Source organism: Seriola dumerili, unplaced genomic scaffold, assembly GCF_002260705.1.
Source record: "Seriola dumerili isolate Sdu_G_001 unplaced genomic scaffold, Sdu_1.0 BDQW01000295.1, whole genome shotgun sequence".
NCBI lineage: Eukaryota > Metazoa > Chordata > Actinopteri > Carangiformes > Carangidae > Seriola > Seriola dumerili.
Genome location: NW_019174550.1, coordinates 105458 through 130563, shown reverse-complemented (window position 1 = coordinate 130563; position 25106 = coordinate 105458). Strand labels below are relative to the sequence as shown.

General features: G+C 41.1%; 2 protein-coding genes across 2 annotated transcripts in view; one reads left to right on the top strand and one right to left on the bottom strand.

The window, feature by feature from the left end:
- The window catches only part of pc (pyruvate carboxylase), a 282921-nt gene that overhangs the window by 158350 nt on the left and 99465 nt on the right, over window positions 1-25106 (top strand). The window lies entirely within an intron of this gene.
- LOC111231288 (leucine-rich repeat and fibronectin type-III domain-containing protein 4-like) overlaps window positions 8674-25106 on the bottom strand; it is a 36556-nt gene continuing 20123 nt past the window's right edge. The window contains exons 4-7 of the mRNA XM_022758333.1: window positions 24640-24810; window positions 22606-22767; window positions 21115-21849; window positions 8674-10003 (exon numbers count right to left, since the gene is read on the bottom strand). Coding sequence (XP_022614054.1) covers window positions 8674-10003; window positions 21115-21849; window positions 22606-22767; window positions 24640-24810 — 2398 coding nt within the window. The remainder of the gene's footprint in view (window positions 10004-21114; window positions 21850-22605; window positions 22768-24639; window positions 24811-25106) is intronic.

The following is a 25106-nucleotide window of genomic DNA, read 5'->3' as shown; positions in this document are numbered from 1 at the left end:
TACAGGAGGGGGAAAAAAAAAAGCTTGAGCAGTACCAGGCCTAGAGAAACAGATACCTTTTTGGAGGTTAATACTGCATAATACAGTGCGATAATGTGGAAGATCAAAGGAACCGGCTTGATTTAACACTAGAAACCAAAGCGTCTGTTGTCAGTGAGGCATATTAGGACTTCAAGGAGGTGACGCATTTCTCAAACAGCTGAAATTGTGGAGCTCTTTTAATCCATAATTGTAAAGATTGCCGTTGAATACTGACCTATACAAGCACTGGATCACAACACTACATCCTTAAACTGTAGCATTGCAGTTTTCAAGTTCAGGTATGTCATCGTATTTTTTTAAGCTTTCACCATTTAACATGAAGCATTTTACTGTTTCATGACCTAGATGTTGCCACAAACCTTAAAGCTTTAATTGATCAATATTTCTTTTTCTATAAACAATTGAGGAAATGACTATTATTGATATGAAAGGCTCATAGTGTCAAACACAGAGAATTATCAACCAACTCTCTCTGCTTTGTGGAGCTTTTCAGCCTTGTTAAGCTCATTGTTTTGGTTTGGTTTACTGCACCGCAAAATAGTCTTATCAACCTCATTGCTAGTCAAAATGATTAACTCTCTGGTGAACATGGTAGAGCATTTAGCAGCTAAACAACACATGGATAGGATGACAATATATTGATGCAGTTTTAAATTGGATTTGCGTGTTGTGGTTTGAGTGGTGGCAGCAAGTTAAGATTCAATCTGTGTGTGCAAACAAATCATGAATGAGACAAAATGTTTTGAAACCACCATACTCCACAATAAACAAACAGAATTTATGTTCTTTCAGTAGCAGACCATTCCTAAGCTCCCACTGAGCCCGTCCATTCAGCTGTGTGAAATACATGTCACTACATCTATCTCAATTGGTAGGACATTTACTGACACTGCCATGGTCAGGGGTCTCAGTCTTTGTGTAGCTCAATAGCTAGGTTAGAAGGGTAAGGTGACACTAATACAGCTGGAGGGCTTCTGTTCCAACTGGGATGAAAAAAAACACCCAACATGTGCACATGGTGCAGGGCACACTGGATAAAGGCATCCAGCAAAAGTCTATGTTCGGTTCCTGAGCATCAGGATTTTTTCCAGTGACAGGACAAACATGTTGGTCCCCAGTTCTCACATCTGAGCTGGTCAAATAAAGCATGAATAGAAGTTATGTTTTTACTCCTGACTTTAAACAGTTCATAGAAGAATCATTTAATATTAGTCGAGAACAGAATGAGAGAAAAAGTCAGAGGATAAGGAGGGACGGTTCATCCCTTATTTGGCTGACTGAGCAGTATGAGAAGAGAGAACAACATATGAATGACAGTGTAAGAGTGAGGGCAAAGGTGAAAGAGAGAGCTGCTGAATGGAAGAGAGATGTTGTGAAAATAGTATCTAAAGTTTTGAGATCATTTTATTAAAATGAGAATTTTGCTTAGATTTTAAAGCTTTCTATTCTTGAACATTTACTGATTCACTAAAAAGCGTACATTTATAGCTTTTTTTAATGCATGCATAAGCATCACCTCATATTTACCACTGCATGTATGTAAGATAATTACAGTAAGAATTTGAGAGGTCAGTTTTTAAAATACAGCTGCTGAGATGGAGAAATGAAGGGTTAGGAAGAAGGGACAAAAGCAGAGAGGAAAGGAGACAATGCACCAAAAGGATTAAAAAAAAGAGAGGGACAAGGACAGAGATGTAAAGATGAAATGCCAAAGTATATTTGGGTGAAATGATAAAAGCGGAGAGATGAATTTTAATGTTAGAGTATGTGAGTCGGCACTGATGCAGTACCCAGAAGTGGGCATGACAGTAAGAAGCATATTAAAATTATAGAGGAATAGAGCTGAAGGGGGGACTTGAGGAGAAAGAGAAGAAGGTTAATATTCTTCAAGGGGAGCTGAGACAGAGGCAAAGAACATTTTCTTACAGTCAGGAGAAGAGAGTAAAATGAGTGAGAGACAACTAGAGTGAACTGGCGAAACAATATGTGATATAAGCACAGGAGTGCGAGAGAGCAAGGAGGTCAGACAGAAGTGGAGATTAGGAGTGAATGCAGTGAACAAAGGATTGAATGAGAAGAGTCAGTGGAGGTGAAGGAGAGCGCAAATTAGATAGGCTAGATTAAAGATTGTGGAGAGACGGTGAGAGGAAGGCAGAGCGAGGGGGGAAAAAAAAAAAGGAAATGATGCATGAAGGTAAAGCCTTGCGAGAAGCTCAGTCTTCTATCATTTTAGCACCCCTTTAGTTTGAGCATTGTCTATCCCCCTTTGTCTCTTTTCTTTTTCTCTTCTGTCATCTCTCTTTCACTTCTATCTTTTCTCCCATCTGTTCCTTTAAAGGTGCTCTGTGTAGCATGTCATTATCAAATTAACTCTGCTACCTTAGCGTAATTAAACACACTGAAGCTGAGACTGTTGGTGTTTGCCTCAATCCTGTCGTATAAGTAGAGCTGGTGTTTATCAAAATTCAGCACATTTCCAATAAACCCGAATTTGACGGTGTCAATTTTGCACCAATTAGAAGCTTGATTCCTTTTTGGTATCTGTAAGCATTTCGGGTAACCAAAAAAAAACATTATATATAGGTCAATAAAAAAAGCTGGTTCTCTGTATCTTGTATTTAGATAGGGCAAATCTTTATTTATTTTCCTTCCCTCGGCTGCTGTAGTACTCCAGTCCTGTTCCTCACTTCCTCCATCGATCTCTCCCTCCTTTGCTGCTACTCCCATCTCTCTCCTTCTCTTTGCTCTTCTATCTCCAATCAATCTTTTTATCTACCTCTCCACTGATATCTGTCTACGTCTATCTCCTCATCTCCTTTTGTCTCTTCTCTGTCAGCTTCTCCGTGCTATTCTATGAAATAGTAACACACTCAGTTCAAGATTAAGTGAAAGCACAGGGTGTCCACTGATCTGATCTATACAGGTAAAGGCTTTTGTTTGCTTTGCTTTGGTTAGCATAGCTTAGATATCCTCAGAGAATCCCTCCAGGTGCAATGTGTGTAATATTTCACTTAGATTGACATTGTTATACTTGCTCAATGATATCATTGTGAAGCCATCAGCCTTCATCATTAGCTCTCCTGACAATATGTAGTCATTATTCAAGCCTCATTTCCCTTGAGTCTTGTTAACCATAATACAAACAGAAAAATTAATTAAAAACTTGACGGAAACAGAGATCAGTGTCTGGGTGGTTATAGATTCTATATGTTGATTGTTCAGGATTATAATCATTGTCATCATCATTGAATGTCCAGAACAAAGGGTAGTTAAATGATGTTTCATTAGCTCATAGAGGGATTGAGCAAATCAGAGCTGTCAATAAACATCTCATGCACACATGGTAAAAGAACTGTCATGTTTTCAAACAGAAAGTCAGATGTAAAATTCCATTAAACTCAACTTTATCTTCTTTCACTCATCATCATTTTTTTAGCCTCTAAAAACAACTCTTTTGTTTCATATAGTTGTTTTGTAAATTAAACAATAACTATCTCACTCTGTCACACTAATTCATTCATACTTTCAGTCAAAGTGATTAAAAAGATTTGAAGCACCAAGTGATTATACTGCTACTTCGCCTTTGTAAGTGACTGCGTCTGATGAACAAATGATGATTCAAGACATCATACGCCCTTGTAAAGACAAATAATGTCAATTGGAAAAAATTTATGTTTTTCTACATGCACATTCTCTAAGCTTCATAATTGTAATCTATTGCTTACCATCAACGTACATTTTTATATGAGGTAGGTCCTAATGCCAAATCCTGAAGTGCCATTTGATGACAGACAGATTGATGTGTAAGAAAAAGAGAAGTTTTACTTTCTGATCATCTTTCCTCTGATTTGGGTTACCCACAAAAATGCAAGTTCAACACTACAATTTTCAACATAATAATAATGTCTCTGACACCACATTGCCCAAAATGATATATAATCCATTATAAATATGCCAATGTAATGAACTCAATATTGAACTCAAATCTACAAATGTTCTTGAGTCAGCATGAGAGCTTAACTGTGTCCTCTTATTATTTATTCCCGCTAATATTCCTTTACGATATGACTACTATTCTCAAAAGAGTTATGTCCCTGCAAGTTATGGTACAATGTCTGCACTTATTACATCAGTTTTAGACTTGGCCGAGTTATACAAGTTTGAGTCATGCTTTAAAGGGACCCTGGGATTCAATTTTGAACTGAGGTCTATTCAGCTCTTTGTCTAGTGTGCTGCTTTAAGAATTTTATCAGAAGAGTTCCAACTAATACTTTCAGACTCTGCACTGGTGACACTCATGCATAGTTGCTCTGCAAATATCATCGGTTTGTAATTATTATTTGATGTAAAAATCTTGGTACCTTTGCCTGTGGTACAGAGCCAGTTAGAATGCTCTCTATACTGTTTCTATCATAGACCAGTTCAGCATGTTGCAGAGCTGGTCCAGCTGGTTTCTCGTGCAGGAGGTGCTGAGTCCTGATGCATCCTTAGTCAGCAGTTACTCAACATACTGCAGGCAAATGCATCATACCTTGATCATAACTGCAAATGTCAGAGGAAGTTTGGCTGAAGGCAGGCATGGCCTTTCAAGGCACATACATACACACACAACACGTGCACGCAGAAACATGCAGACCCTGCTGCCTCAAGGTTATCTTGTAGTGCCTATATATGCACATTTGTGAATGTGTGTGTTAAAAGGTTATGTGTGGATGTGTGTTTGCACATTACTCAGCATTTTTTTTAATTAGTCAAATTGGGCCAGGGTTTTGCCTACGGCAAAGAAAGAAGAGGGAGGGGTTATTTTGTGCTGTGCTGTATTGTTCTTGTCCGTCACACATAAGTACACACACACGCAGACACACACACGCAGACTCACCCTTTCTCAAAGGTGACTGTAGTCTTTAATGTGGCCATTTAAGAGGTTGAAATCAATTTGCCCTCTAACCTGATGTCTCACACACACACACACACACACACACACACACACACACACACACACACACCAGGTACACAGTGTGGTTAAATAATCTTTTATCTGCTTGGTAATAAATTGTGACAAAATAGTTACATGACAGAAATAACTTTCAGCACATGGTGTTTGTTTTTTTGCCTCTCTGATACACACATTTGGGAATGAGCACATTCAGCCATGGATATGTGCAGAGACACACGCAGGCTTGCACACAAACACACTCACTGAACGCTTAACACAATGACCTCCCTACCTGCTGCTGATCCAACTGAGAAATAACACCCCAGTCTGCAGCTCTGTGCAGCAGTCATCCCCTTTCAGCATATTGTTTTGGTTTCTATATTCAGTTTACCTCCCAGGGGAAGTATTCTGGCTGCATCCACTGGGATGGAAACCAGAGTCAGAGCCAGATGCATCTGTGGAGAAGGGGGTCTTGGCTACCTTGCTTTGCCTGTTGCCACCATGACCTGGATAAAGAAAATCGATACATGAAGGGATGTTTTGGATTGCTACTTCATGTTTTTCAATTTGCTGTTGTCTTTTCTTCTGTCTTCTTCTCAATTATATCTTTAGAAGTTTAATTAGCAATGTTCACTTGCAGATCGCTGCCAGTTAATGTCTTCGCTTTGCTGCTAAATTGGCGTTTAACTGAGCTGCAGGTAGCAGTGAAAGGGTCTTGTAATGTCTTACATTAGACTGTCTGAAACCAGCAGATATGGTTGATAATAACAAAGCATCAGAATCATGATCCATTAGTCCTGACAGCTTTTAGTTCTTGTTCTATCTCACAAAATCTGTTTGTTGTCACTTGAGCTCTCTTTCCTATTCTCTGTGTCATATCAGATCTGTTGTAGGAAGTCTTTTGTTTACTCTTATCTTTTTGTCTTTCTAAATGCATTAACATCTGTTCCTGGGACTCTTGATCTCCCCCTTTCCCCGGATTGCTTTTTTTATGGTTTTTCTCATTCCATCTTTCCTGTCATATGCTGTTCTTAATTATCTCAAGTAGAGTTACTTACCATCTAATCAACTCCACTGACTGACAAGTAAACAACTTCATTTTTGCCATGCATGCATGCATGCACTAAAGCATCTTGCACAAGTTTGCCTTTAGCTCAAAACTTTTCCAACAAGACTGAATCATCCTCACGTTTCTGCAAATTCAAACTAAACCAAAGCATTATAAATGTTTTATTCAAGTATGTCTACCTTATAACTGATTAATTAAATAGTTGATTAAATAGCACTTAATTCTCTTAAAATCTGATTTGGCACTTGGCAACGTACTAAACTACACTGACACTATCCAATAATGTCATACTGTAAATTCTTTTCATACATACACCTTTAAAGTACATATGTAAACACACATGCACACAAACACAACACATGATTTACTCCCTCACGTTAATGAGTCCGTCTCTGTTTCATACGTGTAATTTTTATTATTTATATCAAGTCCAGAGAACAATATTGACTTTGGCAAAATGAAATAAAAACAGAAAGGAAACAACAGTAATGGTTAAAAGTCATTATTATTAATGTAATTGGCTCTGTTTTATAGGCATCTGTTTGTGTGTGTCTGTTTTGGGGTGTGTGTGCTTGCCAGTTTGTGTGTTTGTGCTGTGTGTGCTTCAACAGTGTCTGTTTTGATCTTTATTTTTCTGCCTAGTCATAATCAACATTTTCTGTTCTAATCATGACGATTTTTTGTTTAAAACAAAAAATCACACATTTTATATTTTGTATTGGATCCTAACATCATTCCCCAGAAAACAGAAACACATGGTGCGACAAGTAACATCATTTTTTATATATATATATATATATATATACTATATATATGTACTTTCAAGTTTTCTCTTTTCATTTTTTTTCTCATTGATAGATTTTTTTTTAAGAGTCTCTGTGGTATGTGCCAATGGATCAGTCGTCCCATTAGTTGAGTTTTACAAAGTCTTCCAATGAAGAGAGTTATATCGTGAGCGGCTTCATGTTTTTTAAACTGGTTCCTCTCTGAGAACATTCACTGCTTGGATTGAAAGTGAATCCATGTGGCACAAAGGAACCTGAAGTCACAAAAAAATGAATTTGAAATTTTGATTCCCGCTTAATGGTTGCTGCTTTCTGACCATGCTACTTTGCTGGAAATAGTGATTTATTCTGATTTTGGTGAAAATGTCTTTAAACGTTTCACTTTGACTTCACTGTGGGCGTTCTGATCACCTCGAGTCTTAAAATTCTGGATTAATTCCTTTTACAGCATGTCCAGAAAGCGCCATACCGTCTGGTTGAGTGGATTGCCCCTCACAAACATTCATATACATGTGCGCACACAAATACACACACAGGCACACATACACACATCCTGTCCCTGATCCACCAGTGCATGCACACTTATGCAGCCATTTGTATTATTCATTTGTTTGGTCCATTATTATCTGACATCCAGTATGATCTTGTCTTTCAGAAATGCACACGCACACACGTTTCATCATACACCCCTGTCTCCTCCGTTTTGTAATCCATATCGACTCCATTGTAATCCCAATGTCTTTCTTTTAATAATGTCTGTGCTCCACTCGCTCTTTCCAGCCCATATCGATTGATCATGTCCAATGCACCCGGCTCTGTATTTATGCTCCCATAATCCGCAGGCATGGCAAGCCAAAATCATTGTCCAGCCACAGAGGACACATAAAAGTCACATTCATCGTGTTTTGGAAAAGAGTTTCAAAATGGCCGTCAGTGTTGGAGTCAAAAAAAAAAAAACAAGATAACAAAGCAGAGCTATGTCATCAAAATGTCTTTTTTTTTTTTTTCCTTTTTTTTTTTCTTTTTTCTTTTTTTGAACTGTTGTATTTTTGTCAGAGAGAAAAGCATTTCTCCAGTATTACCGGTTGTGTTGATGTTTTTGATCCAGTGTAAACCCTGGTGGTGTTGTGGGGGCTGGGACCCTGGAGAGTTGAAGTGTTAGCAAGAGTCTGGCTCTATTAGTGTATAGGCTTTACTGAGAATCCACGCTGAGCTCACGCCATCTCCGTCTCTGCTATATATCCTTTGTTCTGTTGATGTTTTCCCCTCTTTGATTACGTCTTTCCCTCTCTTAGCGACTATATATACCACTCACATTGTCTCGTCTCAGAATTGTCACTCCCTTTGCCTAGGTTTTTGTTTTTTTGTTACTACTTTATTGTTCTGTCTTGTATCAGCCATGTTTTACTGATACAGCTTGAACTCAGCCTTGAGTATTTAAAGACCACTTTAAAACTGCCATGTGTTATGTTTCTCCCACTCACCCCGCTTTTCCTGTCACATCTCTCTTCCCACTTATTTTTCCACCCATCACTCCTCAGGTCAAGCTATAAAGAGCCTCTTAAAAATCTCCAGCTCACTTCCAGGTACACTTTCGCCTCTCCTCTTCACTTTTCTTGACTTCTCCCCAGGCAAATCAAGGACTGCACAAGTGAGAATTAAGTCAATTTTACTTGTCTTTCTCCCTCTGAACTTGCAACCTTCCCTTCCTCATCTGCAATCACTTCATCTTCCCTATCCTACCGCTTCACCCTCGTCAAATCAAGATCCCATTCAAACTGTCCTCTCACAGAACCCTTTGTCCCTCTTGACTTTTTTTTTTTATTCTGTTCAACTGGCCGCTACACAACACTTTCCTCCAGTTCTTCAGCATTTCTTCCGTCGTTCCCTTTCTCTCTCCCCCTGTCTTTTACGCTGCCTGCTTTCCCACTAGTGATCCCAGCATTAGAGTTGGAGTTGGTGGTGTTGTAAGCGTGGATGTATCCCCGCTGAAACTCACAGCGTGGTCCAAAGCCACCGCCGCCTTCGCCCTCGTCGCTGGTTGTTGAAGATGTTGTGCTTGTCGTCGAGGCACACTGCACCAGCATACCATGAAGCGACTGGCTCCTCCTCGTCCAGATCACACTCAGACGCTTGGCGTAGCTGACAGCACCGTAGCGCTTGGCAACAGTGGCCGCAGCATCAGTTGCTAGGGCAACAGAGGAGCCCATATCCAACGAGTGCCGCCGTTTGCTAACGGTCCCGCAGGCAGGACTTAAAGGGGATACTGGACTCTGATAGGCCTGTGAGGAGTTCCATTTGTCCCTGCCTCGGGGAGTGATTCTCCAGTCCAACAGCTCTGAGTCTCTCAGGGGTGCAGCCAGAGAGAAACTGGCACGATTGGTCAATTCTCTCTCCAGGCGGGGTTTAGGGCGGTCCCTGGAGCGTGACTGACGGGGCAGGGTGGATGGAGGGGAAGGGGAGTAGTAGAGGGGAGTTCTGTCACTTTCAGGGGTGTACGGTGGCGCCTTCTCCAGCTTCCTCTGCCTCACCACCAGTGCCATCTCACGTCCTGCCCCTGTTGTCGTTGAAACTACCCCTCCAGCTGAAAGAAACTGCTCCAGGTTGACTTTAGGCTTGGGCCTGGGCTTTGGAGGGAGTTTTGGAGGCAGAGAGGATGCAGAATCAGCTGCTTCCTTCTCCTTCTCCTTTTCCTTTTCCTTCTCGCCTCCTCTTTTGGAAGGCAGACCATTGGGCAGGACCACCATCATCATGTCCCCGGACCCATTTGATTGGTAGCACCCGCCACCGTTTCCCCCTTTGTCCCTACCCCCTACACCTCCACTTTGACAGCAGGCCCCACCTCCTGCCTCAGTGTTGCTGTTGTGACATATCATGTGGTCACCATGATTGCAAACCCGGTGACGAACCATGAGCGCCACTGTGAACACGAGTAGGGTGACCACAACAACACCACCAACCAAGATGGTCAGTGTCCCGCCCAGAAAGTGGGCTTGGAGAGAGCGGCATGCTGGGTAAACATCCTTGGTGGAAAATGTGGTACAGCCCAGAACTTTTGTTGCTGCCAATGATGTAATGGTGTCATCAAAAATGGCGAGGACACACAGGTTATAGTCCACACCGGAAACCAAGTTCTTCAACAGGAAACGGTCACTGGTCGATGGTAGAATCCTAGAAACAAAGAAAAGTAAGAAAAGAGGAGGTCAGTTAAATAAACAGGCATGCTGTGCACAGGATGTGTAGTTAAATATAAAATATCTGCTGTAACTTGAATACTAGCCTGAATATTTTGACTATTGTGGAACTAAGGAGAAAGGCTTGAATACTGGACCGAAGCAGAGGAGAGGGGGGGGGTGAAAGGATGGCTAGAAACTGCGCAAGAGTGGATACTGCAGTAGGGGGAGAGAGGGAAAATGAGGCTATTGATGGAGAGTGCGCCCAGGGAACATGAAAAGAGAACTCTGTCTGCTCATTTGGAGTGCAGGGGTGTGTGTGTGTGTATGTGTGCGTGCTCGTACTTGAATCCCTGCGTGAAGAAAAAGTTGAGCCATTTTGTGGGACCTCGCATTGGAAAAAAGAGGCCATTTTAGTTTTAATTGTTGGGGCTAGGATTACAGTAAAGCTGAGACATTTTATGGTTTTGATTAGTGGAATATAGGAAATGAATGTGTATTGTCATGCTTTGTGCTTTGTTGTCTTTTGACTGCAAATGTGTTCCTGCGTGTATCTAATGAGTGAGTGCTTGCGTGGGATAATAATGAAAAAAGTGCTTTGAATGTGTCCTCATTTTAAGTGTTTGAGCAGCCGTTAGAACTAAAGCAGAGAATAGGTGAACAATAGAGAGACAGCGAGAGGGAAAAACAATGAGGAGAGGTGGTGATAAGAATGGAGGGGCACAGGCTTTACGTAAGTTGTATGTGCTTGTCTCAGTGTGTGTGCGCGTGTTCATGGTTGTATATGTTTGTATTTAGGACATACTTGAATGACAATCTGTGTATTTTCATGTTAGTGGGTTTGTGTATGTGACCTGTTAGGGTAAAAGTGTGTGTGTGTGGGAGACTGCAGCACAGCTCAAGTGTCTGTCGCTGATGGGTATGACTTTGCCCTCTGCTGTCCACTCCTCTTGTGTGGGCAAGTGTGTGTGTGTGTTTGTGTGTTTCTGTGTTGCTGCTCTGAATATTTTGTCAGTGACTTCTTTTTTCTTTCCTCTCCTGTAGTTTCTCTCCGAATCCCTCTCTATCTGTCCTTTTTCACGCTACATCAAAGAGCTTATTTGTATTGTCTATTGCTAACATTCAAGCTCCCCTCAGACTTGAGCTACATCCTATAAATGCCATCTAGTGTGACTCAGACACCGGGGGACCCACTGCAGAAGGCCCCTAACCTTACTCTGCCTACAATGCATTCAAAATAAAGAGACCAAGGACAGCAGCTATTTAGCCTACTTGTCTTTATCTTGAATTTTGAATTCTCACAAATATATTTATATTTGTGTTACATAAATAAGGGGATTAGCTGTCTTGAATAATGCTAAGTTATCTGGGAAACAAAAGAGGGGTCTACTCAAAGGCAGAACCATAAACTTGGGTTACAGTGCTGTGAAGAAGGGATATTGATCACTGATTTTCACTGCCTTCTTGAGGCTTAAAAGTGAACAAAATTGTAATTTTCTGAACTAATGCCCAGAATATCAACCATTGCACTGCTATAATTTAGGATTAAAAGTGCTTTTTGCAAAGAACAGCGTGTGGCAAACTCAGTTACACTGCCTTAGCGAATCTCCTGGAGTGATTTGAATAGCAAGGACTGGCACAGAAATGCCTCCAAACTAATTTCCTGCAGAAGCTCAGTATGATTTGATAAGGAATTACAATGTACTGTCTGACACTCCCAGTCCCAATATAATCTCAACGGACACATGGGGCAGTCTCATTAAAATCTGCCTCATCCTGTGGTCATAAGGTCACTATAGATTGCTCTCTAACACTGTCACAAATTCGCCAATTAACTCATTCTCTGTGCTTGAGCAACTTTGGGACCAGGTGTGTGTTACCATGGTAAAGGCACATTATTCTAGAGAAAGCAGCTCTTTATATAATATCCACACATTACATTTTCATGACCAGTCAACTTCCATGCCTTCATGTCCTAGAATATCAGTAATCTCCTTCTTTCATGCAAATTCATTGCAAATTCCAAACAAGCATAAAAATTAATAAATAAACTGCAGACACTTGAACAATTGCATAGTCTAAGAAGAGGGCATACTAAAGCCAATTTGCTATAATGTCCCAGGAAATGCTGGTATCCAACTCTTTAAACAAGTGAATTAGCTTGAATGTCTGCTCCAACTGTTGCCTTCACTTAAATAAACTCTTGATTGTTCAAAGTGTCGGGTAGCTCTGTGAAATGATGGACACTGACTACATTGCAAGGCCCAAAACTTCAGAGCGATAACTAGAATTGGGAATGAAAGTAGCAAAATGAAGGTTTTGAGTACATACTTTTTATATTTCTACAGAAAAGAGCGAGGCACCTCAAGAAGTGAAATCAAACCAAGGCATTATATCCAAATATATCAGGAATGAAAACCTAAAATGAAAGCCCGTCTTGGGCAATCAGTCACAGCGGAGGATTGCGAATTACCCTTGTAAAAGTCCAGTAGTAAAGGCAGTGGGATACTTAATCAGATTTCCCACATGAAATATGCAAGAAGCGGCACTCATAACGCTCCTGCTGCCTCTCTGTCTGAATAAAAAGCCCCGGTCATGTTATAGGCTTATAAAAGGCCCTGAGAAATATTACAGTGGTGTCAGTTCATCCAGAGCCTTTATGTGTCTCCGTATAATTGATAGATCCCGCGAGGCACAGACTTGACCATCAGTGTGGGGAGTCATGTTCGGCTGAGGGGCTGCCTCTCTTTAACAAAGGTTATATTTAAATGGCTTTTCTCTTACTTTGATTCACTGTCATGTTAATGCATGCTGGTTTCCTTACTTTTCCCATGTCGCTCAGTGTCTCAGTTTGATTAATCTAGCCGATAGACAGTTACAAGCTTTATTGGATCCAGTGCTGGAAAAGAAGACTGTATTGTTATACAAGCAGTATTTATGCTGAATCCCTCTCGACTATCTGATATATACTTGCATTATGAATTATCCTGCACCAAATGTGTTTGTGTATACACATATATATATATATATATATATATATATATATGTGTGTGTGGATTACCAAAACAACCGAATTCCTCTTGCAGTCTGCACTACATATGATACATTGGGACACAGCATCAAGCTGTTCAATTGGTCCTCCATTGTGTGACCATGACTCACACACATGCACACACCTTGAATGAATCCTTTAGTCATTTTTCTAATCTTGCTATTCATTATCTGTACCTTTATTCACTCTATCCTCCATTCTTCCCTGTATCTTTCTTTTTAGCTCTTTTTCGATCCTCCCTCCCTCAGTCTCTCCTCCTCATTCTTTTTCCATCCATCTTTTATGAACAGATTTCCATCTTTTCACTGTTTGGACACTCCCTCTTATTTGTCAGTGTCATTTGCTTTTTTCACCACTTTGTAATCACCCATCCTCTCTTTCCCTTTACCTAAATCTGCAGTAATACACCTTCTTTCTTGGCACCTTTTACTTTGAATTAAAGTTTTTGTTATGTTCATTGGCTCTGCTCATCTCTTCTCCTCTTTTGTCTCTCTCCGTCTCTTTTACCTCCTCTGTGTTTCTGCAGCCAATCAGCTCAGCTCACTGCAAATCCTCAGCCGATTCTCACCGGGCGCCACCTGACCTCCCAGCCTTTCTCCATTTTGCAGTCACTGTACTATGTCTCTATTAGCCACAGCTATAACCGTGTACCATTATTCAGCATCCAAGGTCACTCCAGCTCCCCTCTTCCTTCTCCTCTCCTCTCCTCTCCTCATCATTTCCTCTTTATCTCCCTCTGCTCTTCCCTCCTCCTAATCCTCCCCTCTCCTCTCCTCTTATTTTTCCCTGCCACCTCTCCATTTGCCCTCATCTTATATTTCTCATCACCACTCTTCTCCTCTGCCCCACCACTGCTCCCTCCCTTATGAGATCGTGAATCACCTCTCTGGTTGTTTTTGCCACTCTGACTGCGACAGAAATAGGCAAGCAAATTCACTGAAATATACATGGAAGACCCGGACACATGCATCTTTGATCTGCTGATTCGTTACTACTCACTGCATTATGCATTTTTAACCATATTTACATGCCTATTGTCACATGTATATGTAAATATGCAGCTCTGTGGTATGCATACGCATACTGGACAGATGAAATGATTTTCACCTTAATCCTTAGTGTTCTTCAGACAATATATGTTCATGAATATAAAGTGGTCCCCATATGAGTTAGGCTACTGTTCTGAAATGAAATGAATTGATTTATTGAGTAGGTTTTGTCAGGGAGGCAGGGGTTATTGTTCTCATTGCATCCCTGTATTTGCAGATGCTGGCATTGTGCTCTGTCACCTAACATACCAAGAGCGTGTGTGTCTGTTTCTGTGCTTCTAATTATGGTTAAACCCTGCAAAGGCGCGCGCACACACAGATGCAGAGGGAAAGTGAAAGAGACAAGGGAGTGCTTTGTTCAAGCTGGTGACACAGAAACGAGTAATTATTAGTACCCAGGAGAGAGAGGGGGAGAGAGGAAAAGAAAAGACTGATAGAAGACGGGATAAAGGAGCGGTAGAATCCTGTCCCCCTTTCCACATCTTTCTTTCCCTCTCTTTTCCTCTTCTTCTCGTGCTCTCTTGCGGCCTCATTCCTTCCTCTTTTTTTTTCTCTCTATCTGCGTTACCGAGTCTGGTGGTCTGACACCAGACAAGATTGGGCACAGAGAGCAAGAGACAGAGGAGGGAGAGAGAAGGAGAGAGAGAGAAGAGGAGGAACAACAAAGCAATTATCTCCTCTTCTGGCTGACATCTATACTGCCCTCGTTTCCTTTTTCCCATGTCATGTCTTTTGTTCGTTTACCCTTTCCTCCATTTTTGGTCTTGATTTGTCGGACTGTTTACTATCTCGTTGGCTGCCTCCCTCAATTTAGTCTGATCTCTTCTTCTGTTTTCCTTGATCTGTCTTTCTGCCTGTCTCTCCCCCAACCCCTCCCTTCTGGATTTTGTTTCATCCCTCCTTCTGTCTTTTCGCCTTCCTTAATCTATCCCTCTCACTCGGCTCTCTCATTTGGCCTGATTTTCTTGCTCTGCCTGATTCAGTTGTTTTCTCTCTCATTCCCATTCCTTTTTTTATGACCTCCTTCTCCTCCCCAATCCCCCAGTATTTGTCTGTCTCCATTATTTCTCCCTATTTTCTCCTCATTTTACTTTAACCACATGATAAAAGGTAGTATGAATCTCGCTGTCTGTCCCTTTCTGCCTCCCTTACCCACTTCCTCCCTTTCTCTGATCTTACAGTATAATATAAGTTGACATATGTATTGAATGCTGACCCTTTCTCTCTCCTTTCCTTCATCTCCCTCTGATGTGAGTTGACACATGTATTGACACAGTAGTTTAACACTTAATTACATCTTCCCCTGGGGTACAACTCTCAACCTAGTTTTGTCCCTCCCCTCCCTCCCCTCCTTTTCTTTCCTCCATCCTTTTGGCCTTGTGCGTCTTTGCTCTTTTCTTCTTTCCTCCCTCTTTCTCCATCTTTGTCTCTGCATGCCTCCTCCCTTCCTCACTGTTATCTCTCCTTGCATCCTTATCTATCCCTGCCTCAGCAGATGTACTTATCTTGTTTCTTGTATAATTTCTTGTATTAGTTACCAGTAGGCTAAAATAAGAAGCTGCTATCATTTCTCCTGCAATATCATATTGTGAAATACATGACAGAAACTGAAAGTATCTCTGGATGTTTGATTTCTCCAGTGGATGAAAATAGTTCATACAGTGTACCACATATTTTTTAAACTTATTTATAGATTGGTTCAGTACTCTGTCAAATATTAGTCAGATACGGTGTGTAATTAGTGTCAGCAATGAGTGGCATTGCCATACACCTAATTTTGAGGTTCTACTTTTTCAGTCCTTTCATTTCCCTCTCCGTTTGTGACTCATTACCTATGCCCTCATCTGTCTATTTCTCAGCATGCTGCTTTCCTGTGGCTGTCAAACTCTTCCCCTGTCCTTTTTAACTCTGCGTCCCTTTTCTGAGACTCTACTTTCATTATTCTCATTATTTCTTAAACTCTGCGTGATTCTCTCTCCAACTTCCTCCTCTTTCTTTCCCTCTGATCGTTTCTGGCCCCATTAAATTCCGTGCCCAACTTGACACTATGAGTGCCCAGCAGGAAGGTTGATCCTGTTGTAACTGGAGCTAAATTGTGAAAATTGTCAAAGCCCTTCCACTCCTGCCTGCACACTTTGAGGACTTCTGAATCTCATGAAAGACTTTTTTGGCTCTGACGTGTACAAGTATGATACAGATGCCCTTGCTGCCGTCCCTTATGTACTGTGATTCATAAAGTATCGACAACTTCTTTCCCAACAGATTGCCAGTGTTTTTAAAAAGGTACATCTTCAGTTCACTTAAAAAAAATAACCACCAGGAGCACAAAAGAAAGAAACCAACTACATCTTATATAATTTAGAGATATTTACTAAGGTATCTCCGTTTCAGTATTTACACAGTGTTTGGACTCAATGACACCTATACTGTACAATGTAACACAATTCCAATAAAATAGCCTTGCGACAAATAATATTGTCATGAAGCTCTGAGTTGTGCTATTGTGCTATTGTATGTGGTATTTACTTCATGTCAGATGGGTTTTGAGACTGGCAGAGAGGTGATAATTCAACTGTATGGATGTTTTTTGTGGCATTGTCTGCCCTTCAGTACAACAGCTACCAAAGACTCAACACATTTCTGACACATCCTCAACGAAAAACATAATCAACTTCCCATAGATGCATGTTTTGTAACATTTTTCATGATTTTTCTTTTGGTGTATGTCCACCCATGTATGTTCTGTGGTAGTTAAGATTAAAGAAACTCTTGGTGTGTGAAAGGCCCTGTAAAGGTGAAATTGTATGGAAATGGAACTTTTGCTGAGAAGATGAGATGAATTTTCTAACAGATGGAATCACAGAGGTCACTTTGCAAATGCTGCCTCATTAAAATGGAGGGACATTCTTTCTCCTGTTCTTTGTCCTTCAGGTGGGCTGTGCCCATGTTTGGGCGAGAAAGACATGCCACTGTGGTAATTTCCCACATTCGCCCCACAGCCTCAGGAAATCCTTGGTTATTCTATTTCTGAGATTTTCAGTATATCTGAACGCCATCTCATATTGGATAGTGTAGGACATTCTTTTCTAATAAAATCAAGTGTGACACTGTAATGTTGTGGCAAAGCTCCAGGAAGGAAGCTTAGTTGGTGGTGTCAGGGGAGCTACGGGTGACAGGGTGACCAGTGCCCAGCGGAGGCCACATGGGCAACGTCCCACCTGGCTCTGTCACATACGCCACCAGAATTAGACAAGCCATGCTAAAATGGAAGCTGGTGTTGTCTAGCATGTGACTGACCTTTTTATAGATGATTAAATCTGGCAGCCACACAATGTGCTCTGCTGTTCTGTAATCTGTTTAAACATTATATACCACTATCTCACTGTGTAACTCACTTTTTGTCAGTCGCTGGAGAATAGATGCTCCCTTTTTTCTTATCTTGTCTTTCCTCGCTTTCTTTTCTTAAAACCTCTGTTTTCCTCTCTTTCTGTCTCTCTCACTCAGCTCAGTTCAGTCCACCTGTCAAAACCCATGCAGCAGCAGCAGCAACAACAACAACAAAATATGAACACAAATCCCTGATAGAAAGTATAAAATCTCACTCTTCCATTCCCTCCTTTTGAATTCATAAGCCAGACTTCCTTTTGCTAACTCTCTTTTCTCAGGCTTGCTAGCAGGTGTGATATTGGCACTGGCAAATTGATAACATGATAGAAAGCTATACTGGAAGTCCCTGACTGCATTGTGGTAGGCTTTCTTTCAAGTGCTGCCCTCTTCCATTTTGCCTTTAGCTGTCCTTGGAGACAGATTTCCCTACTTCCTTCCTCAAAGCCCTCAGACTTCTTGTCTCCTCTTTGAACATTTCTCCTCCCTTTTTCAATTCGGATGGAAGTTTATATCTCAATTTCACCTTTTGGATATGCACTACATCTGTCTCTCCTTTGTGACAGTTGTCGCCGCCTTCTGTTTTGATGGCGGTGTGATTTGTTTAGAGTTTAGTCTAACTTCAGATCACTTACTCCCTCTTTCGCTGAATTTCAGCAGCTCTCCAGTGACACTGGTTGCCTTGGCTCAGTCATTCTCACTTATCTCTCTGCTATTTTATTTCTGTGTGAGTCTCTTTGTGTCTAGCAGCATTTTCTTGTCTAAAGCTGCACAGCTGCTGCACCTTCACCTCTACTGATGCCGCCGTTTCATTATCTCCTTAAAGTTTGTTCCCTTAGAGAAAAGCATTTTAACTGTGTCACCGTTTTGTGTTTACGTGCTAAATTCATCCAGGGCATTTTAATGCATCTCAATACATCAACCCCACAACAAATACTGCTTTGTTTAATATCAGTGTCCAGGTTTTGTTACAAATTTATCAAAGGGTTACTTTGACTCTGAAGCTGGGCTAGATGAGGTGTCACCTTCTCTCTGAATTTATAGATGCATTATTTGCTACAAGCCTTGGTTTCTAGAGTTAAACACCTTTACTCTACAAACGTTAGCAGTTAAGTAGCAAGTCAGCTCACCTATTGGAATATTTTCTGTAGAGAAAGTAATGCAGCCGATCAGCATGGGAGCTTAGATCTCATTCAGTTCATTCAATTCAATCATTTAATTAGTTCTCCATGTGTAATTGCCACAAATATGTCATGGGATTGTACAGAATCTGCACTCATCTGTTTTGATGTGGCATTTCAATGGGACACCTCTGCGCCTACGTCCTTTCATCCACACATCCCTCTCTCTAGCAGTGGATCGCTTTGCTGCAGGGCTTTCACCATGCTGTGTTGTCTCTATTTCCTCTCCCTCCTGCTCCCTTGTGACATTATTCCTTTTGTATGATTTTTAAAAGACTACTTCCCATTGCTGTTATTCCAAATTTCTTTGGGCTCCATCCTCTCCTCCCTCTTTCTCTTTCATTATGTTGGTCCTCCCAACTACCAAGCTCTCTCTCTCTTTTTTCCATACCCAGGTGTATTTTCTGTTGTGTACACAGATTTTCTCTCTTATTCTATTCCAGTGATGGATTTAAATACCTCCCCTCAATCACTCCACCCTCATTTCCAGGCTATTTCCTTGAGGACCATTTGGGCCCACCCCTCTATCTTCTCCCCCTCACTGTCTGTCAGTCTCTCCCCATTCACCCATCCTTCTTTCATCTCAATCTCTCCCCTGGTGATTTGGGTAGAAACCATCCCCTATCTTCGCCTTCTCCCTCAATCCCTCTCCTCCACCTCCTGAGATCTCAACGGCCTCATTCCTACCTTGAAATTCACCCGTTCTTTATGTCTGGCTCTATCAATCACTCAAACAATTAGTTTTTCCTGCCCATCCGTCTTTTTTCCATTCAACCTTGGCTGCCATTTTCCATACTTTCCCTCAATCCTTCTGATTATACCAACAGTTTTTCACACATCCAATCATCTTTCCATCCGTCTGTCTTCCCTGTTCCTTTCCTGTCATATGGTTGGCTCCCTTTACCCCTTCTCGATACCACTTAAAGCTTAGTGCCATCTTTATAATACCTTGGGGAAACCACATTCAATCCCGCATCCGTGCAGAATGAAATCAAAAACATAAATACACATAATGCCATGATGGCAGTCCCTGCATAACTTTTTCTCTCCTCTTCTTATTCCATCTCACTATTTGGGGTTTTGCTGTAGCAACAACCATACACATAAATGTTTCATCAGTCTGTGCTTGTAAATACTGAGGCAGTAAACTCTGAATACAGACACAATTCATGTGCAGTGCAGTAGTTATACATGTTCACCAGGTAGCTCCTGTCATATTTTGAAAGAAAAGACTTCTGTCCTGCTTCGGTCCATCTTATTTCTTCATGTTTGACTCATTTGCTCTCTTCTCGTCCTCTTCAATCAGACTTCACATATCTGCCCATGTTTCTGTTCATATTTGAGAAGTTAGTTTTTAAGGGCTTCTGATTCACAATGTGAGCGCAGAAAGTGTGAAACGGAAAAGGTTTGTTCTACATACTCCTTGCTTTGAATTGTTGTTCTTATCGTAGTAGAACTTCTCGTCTCTTTTTGCTATAGACTCGAGGCTTCCAGTATACAAATTGGCTCACAGAGATGCATAGAAAGAGTGAGCAAAGAGCTTTGCAAAGGCTTTCTTAGGTATGCAGAGTAGGTTTTCACCTCATGTTTATCCAAAAGTGAAGCCTTAACTCATAAGACAGGGTGTGGTGGTGGTCTTTAAATAATTTGTGGTAACAAGAAGAACATTGCAGCCCTTAACCTCAAAGCTGGTCTATAAATGTTTGATTATTTTTCTGCCTCTGAGAGCATGTTGAGTAAACATGGACACTGAAGTGTGGGGGGGATCTTATTTTAAATGCAAAGTGACATTGCTCACTGAAGATTTAAATGTTACTTCAAATTAAAAATGACATCTACCATCAAGTTCCTCTGTTACTTTCCCATTAATACTGGCACATGCTACTGTATGTCACTAAATATTGCTGTAGATGTATCTTGCATTCAGAGTCAGACACTTTCTGCTTGCCTCAAGATGTTACAGAATCTTAGACTGTCACTAACCTTAAAAATCTCTCCTCCCTCAAAATCCCCTTTATTCCTTAAACATTTTCTCCACTTGCTCTGCCACCCTACTCTCATCCATATGCACTAACTGTTCACCTGTTGGGTTTTTATGTCATAGAGTGATGGAGATAAATTATTAACTACCTTCGCCCCTCTATCCCTTCATCTGTCTCCCCATTCATCCTTCCCTTGAGCGATCCACTCGTCCATGTACAAGGTGAACAGTTGCACTACTGAAGTGTCATGCTGTAATGGATAAATATTTAAGGGTTTTTGCATGAAAAAAGGGAGGAAGGAACTGACAAAAATGAAAGGTGGTTGCAAGAAAAGGAGAAGCTGTAAGACAATAACCAATACCTGTTGGCAAGTGTCAAAGCTATTGTTAAAGTTGCAAATGCAGAATGGCGACCATTGTTTACATGGTGTGTAATGTAAATAGTAATAAGGTTTAACTGACCTGTAGATGAGGGTCTCGTCTGCGGTGCAGTTGTACTGTATCTGATACATCCAGACAACATAAGCTGCAGATGAACGCCCCAAATCCCATCGGACCTGAGCCGAGGTTGATGTAACCCCTTGTACTCCCACCATCCTCCCTTCCTCCTCATCCCCTTCCTCGTCCTCCATGCTCCCGCCATCAGCTCTCTCTCCTTCGGAGGCCCTGCCACCATCGCCCTCTTCACCCTCCGCTCCATCTCTTCTTCCGTCCTCCACCTCTCCTCCACGTCCTACGCCATTGTTAATCCCTCCATTTTTCCCTGTGCTGATATCCGAGGAGCCTGGATCAGTCCGTAAAATTCCATTGGTCACGTTCCTGTTGTTCTTGGTGTTCACATTGTTATTCCCTGTATTTCCGCTTGCTCCTCCCCGATGAGGAAGGGGGATTATTTTCAGGTCCACAGTAGCAGTCGCTTCACCTGCTGCATTTATTGCGATACACGTGTATGCCCCATCATCCCGGGCAACAGTTACTAAGATATCCAAGGTCCCGTTGCTGAAGGAGCTGGTCCGGGACGAGTTCGCAATGATGCGGTCATCTGGTGAAACCCAGTGGACTACTGGCTCAGGGTCGCCAATAGAACGGCACTTTAGCGTGGCTCGCTGGCCCTCTAAGACCCACAGCTTGTGGGTGTGACGGGTGATGAGTGGTGGTTCACAAGTAAACTCCTCCTCAGGAATTGACCAGAAATATCTGAGGGACAAAGAGAGGGAAGAGGGATGAAGCCAATGAGAGAGAAAGAGAAGAGGGAGAGAGAGGTAGAGTGGAGTCATTATTTTGGATACGCTCAGAAATTTTTCCCTCTGAGGTGGGTTTGGCAGATTAATGTAGAACATTAACCTAAAGAGCTAGGTGCTTTTGTCTATCAATTTAAGGGTAAAGTTCAGTAATGCACAACAATGTGAACAATTTCCCATGCTACTCTGCAGAAAATAAGACTAAGTAAAGAGTAATTAATGGTGACAGCAATGACTGATGACAGCAACAGATGTTCACTTTCCTTTGTTTTCACTACATACTTCTGACTGCAGGGTTAGACCGAAATAATTCTGCGAGAGTCTGAAGTAGCAGAATAATTACAACCGATATATCACACCACTGTTTGAAAACTCAGTCCTTACGGCCTACCTATCCTGCGAGTTTTTGCTCCAGTTCTATTCTTAGACACATGATGATCCAATTAAGGCATCATAGAATGTGAGGCCCTTAATTGAATGTGTGCTAAAACAGGGCTGGAGCAAAAACTGGACAGAACCTGGCCTGGAGCCAAAGTTGGAAATCACTAATGATTTTCAATTGGACTTAACACATCATTCAACCATTCAGACTCTTCCTCTTCTCCCCCTGATGTTGAAGAAGGCTTCACTGTTTAAAAGGTTGAGGATAAACAGTTGATCGAATGCTTAGTGGGCTGGACAAATAATCCATTGATTAGTTGGTGGCATTTACCTTCCAGCCAAGTGAGCTGGCGTGGCACACGTCTCCATGTCGTCTCCACGGATAAGCCGCCGTAACCATAGCAGCTCGCAGTTGCAGTGCAGAGGGTTACCACCAAAATTTAGACTTATGACAGCGTTGTAGGGGGTGGGACTTATTGCACCAGTCTGGGACCTGAAGGTGACAATAGAAAAAGAATCAGTAAACTTTTGCAAATGTGTGAGACTTAATGGAGTTTATTTAAATTCTATGTCCTTGATTAGTTTGGTTTCTAATTAACCAATCCATTTTGAACCAACTCTATAAACCTTATTCTTTAACACATTTACATGTATAATTGTTATCAACCAGTTTGAGTGCAGCACTGCATTGTTTTTATTTTCATCTGCATTTTTTTCCTCCTTGTCAAGGTTTAGCTTCTTGGACATTTTTATCCCTATTTTGTGAAATTGCAACAATTTCCTCCTTTTAGCGCTCACATTTTAAAGGAGAGGGTTTTTTTATTGCTATTTAATTGTTATGGATTCAAAGTAGTCTAAAGCAACAAAAATAATTTAGCTGTAAAGTAAGGTCTTGGCAATGGTAAGTTAACAAGAGCTTGCAGCCGAAAATGAGGGAGACAAGTGATTTGAAAATGAGCCACTACAGGCGGTTACTAACCTACCTAGGAGCAACACTTAGCAGTAGTGCTGTTATAAGCATCTTGAAGCTGGCCTGTGCAAATTAAAATTGGAATAATGTTCAAATATAAAGGAGGAAAACAAGGCTCTATTGCTTTATTCCTAAGCAGGTTTCTGGAATATGGTCCAAAAGATAGGGGTGGTAATACCACATATGTGAAATGGATGCGCATAATAACTCAGAACCCTATATAATTTTCTTAGCTAAGGCACATTGTTTTGTGTGCATGCGTGTTTATAATAGACAGAGAGAGAGAGACAGTGCATTGAATGATAGGGAGAGAATGGGAACAGGTGGTACTGTAAGAATAAACAAAGGAACCTATGAAAGGAAGAGGCAGTGGAAAGCTGCTGTATATACTCTCCCATGGCTACATACAGAGATAAAAAGCACAGGTGGGTAAATTTAAATGCCAGTGTTTTGTAAATCTCTCTCCACCACATTCAACATGAACTGTAATGAAACAACCAAGACTGAAATAGAAAGTAATCTCGAGTAAAATGTGGAAGCAATCAGGTTTGACTTACATAGAGGTGTGTGAAAAAATAACTTAATGAAAGCGTAGTTGAAGGGATCATTTGAACTTAAATTGAAGTTGCTTTTGACAGCAGGCCAACAGAAAAACATGTCTGTTGCTGATTAGAGCTCTGTTCATGGTTTGTCATACAACACCAGTCTGAGCGTTTAACAAGCAACATATTCATTTGACAGTTTGTAAGTCAGAAACCATACACCTGAGCAATTTGCTTCACAGAGGCCCTGACACAGCTTGAAACCAATAGTCATCGTTTTATTGTAACCATATGACCAAGGTCCTCTAACCTTAAGGAAGGTCTTATTTAACATAAACCATGATGTTTCTAAAACCTAACCAAATAAACACAAAATCCTTATGCCTAAGCCTAACCAAACCATGACCATTCCATAAACTTAACTGCAATTTTATCATTGCAACCATGACAACAAAAGTCCAGTGCACCTACTGCCATAGGGGCTCTATTTCAGGACACATTCCAATGGGTCGAAGGTAGGGACAAATAATCGTTGAGCTTGGAAGATTTGTTGGAAATACAATGAGAACATAGTAGTTGATAACGCCCACCATAGCTGATGTTCCAGTTAGTGGACTGGTAAGAAAGAAATGGTTTATAGTGGTGCATACATACTGTACATATGGATAATTAAACAGCAAATAAATAGTGAATGGAGTGACTGAAAATGTTACAGAATGTCTCCCCGTGTTTCTGTGCCCCAGCGTCCCTGTTAAAAACCACTTTGGTGGCTCTGTGGCTATGTCATTTGCCACAGAATATTTCCACTAAGCCACTTCTTAGAGAAACATAAAAGATGAAGCTTAAGAGCTACCTTGCAAAGAGGGGATCAGGAGGCAGGGTTCGGAGCCTGTTGGAGGTCATATCCAGTCTTGCAAGCTTATATAGCTCTCCAAAGACTCCTTCTGCTATGTGGTCTATCAGGTTATGATCCAAGTTCAAAGTGTGCAGACTGGCCATGTTCTGAATGGACTCCCACGGTACCCTGTAGCAATAAAATAGAGGAATATTTACTTTAGTGTGTGATTCATGGAATTAATATACTTTGTGCCAAGATTGTTTTTTTATTCTTGTTTAAGAGAAGAGAAATTAGAGAATTTCTCTTGAAGGTAGAGGCAGCTGTGAAGACAGATTTATTGCTCTGACGGTTAGTGTCCTCTGTGGGTACATTTCCACTTTATAACAAATGAAACTGATTAAAGTATAAGTGCACCACTATTATATCATTCACAGTTCACTCTTTATGTTCTGAGCATGTAATAGTTATCTAGTATTCCTTTT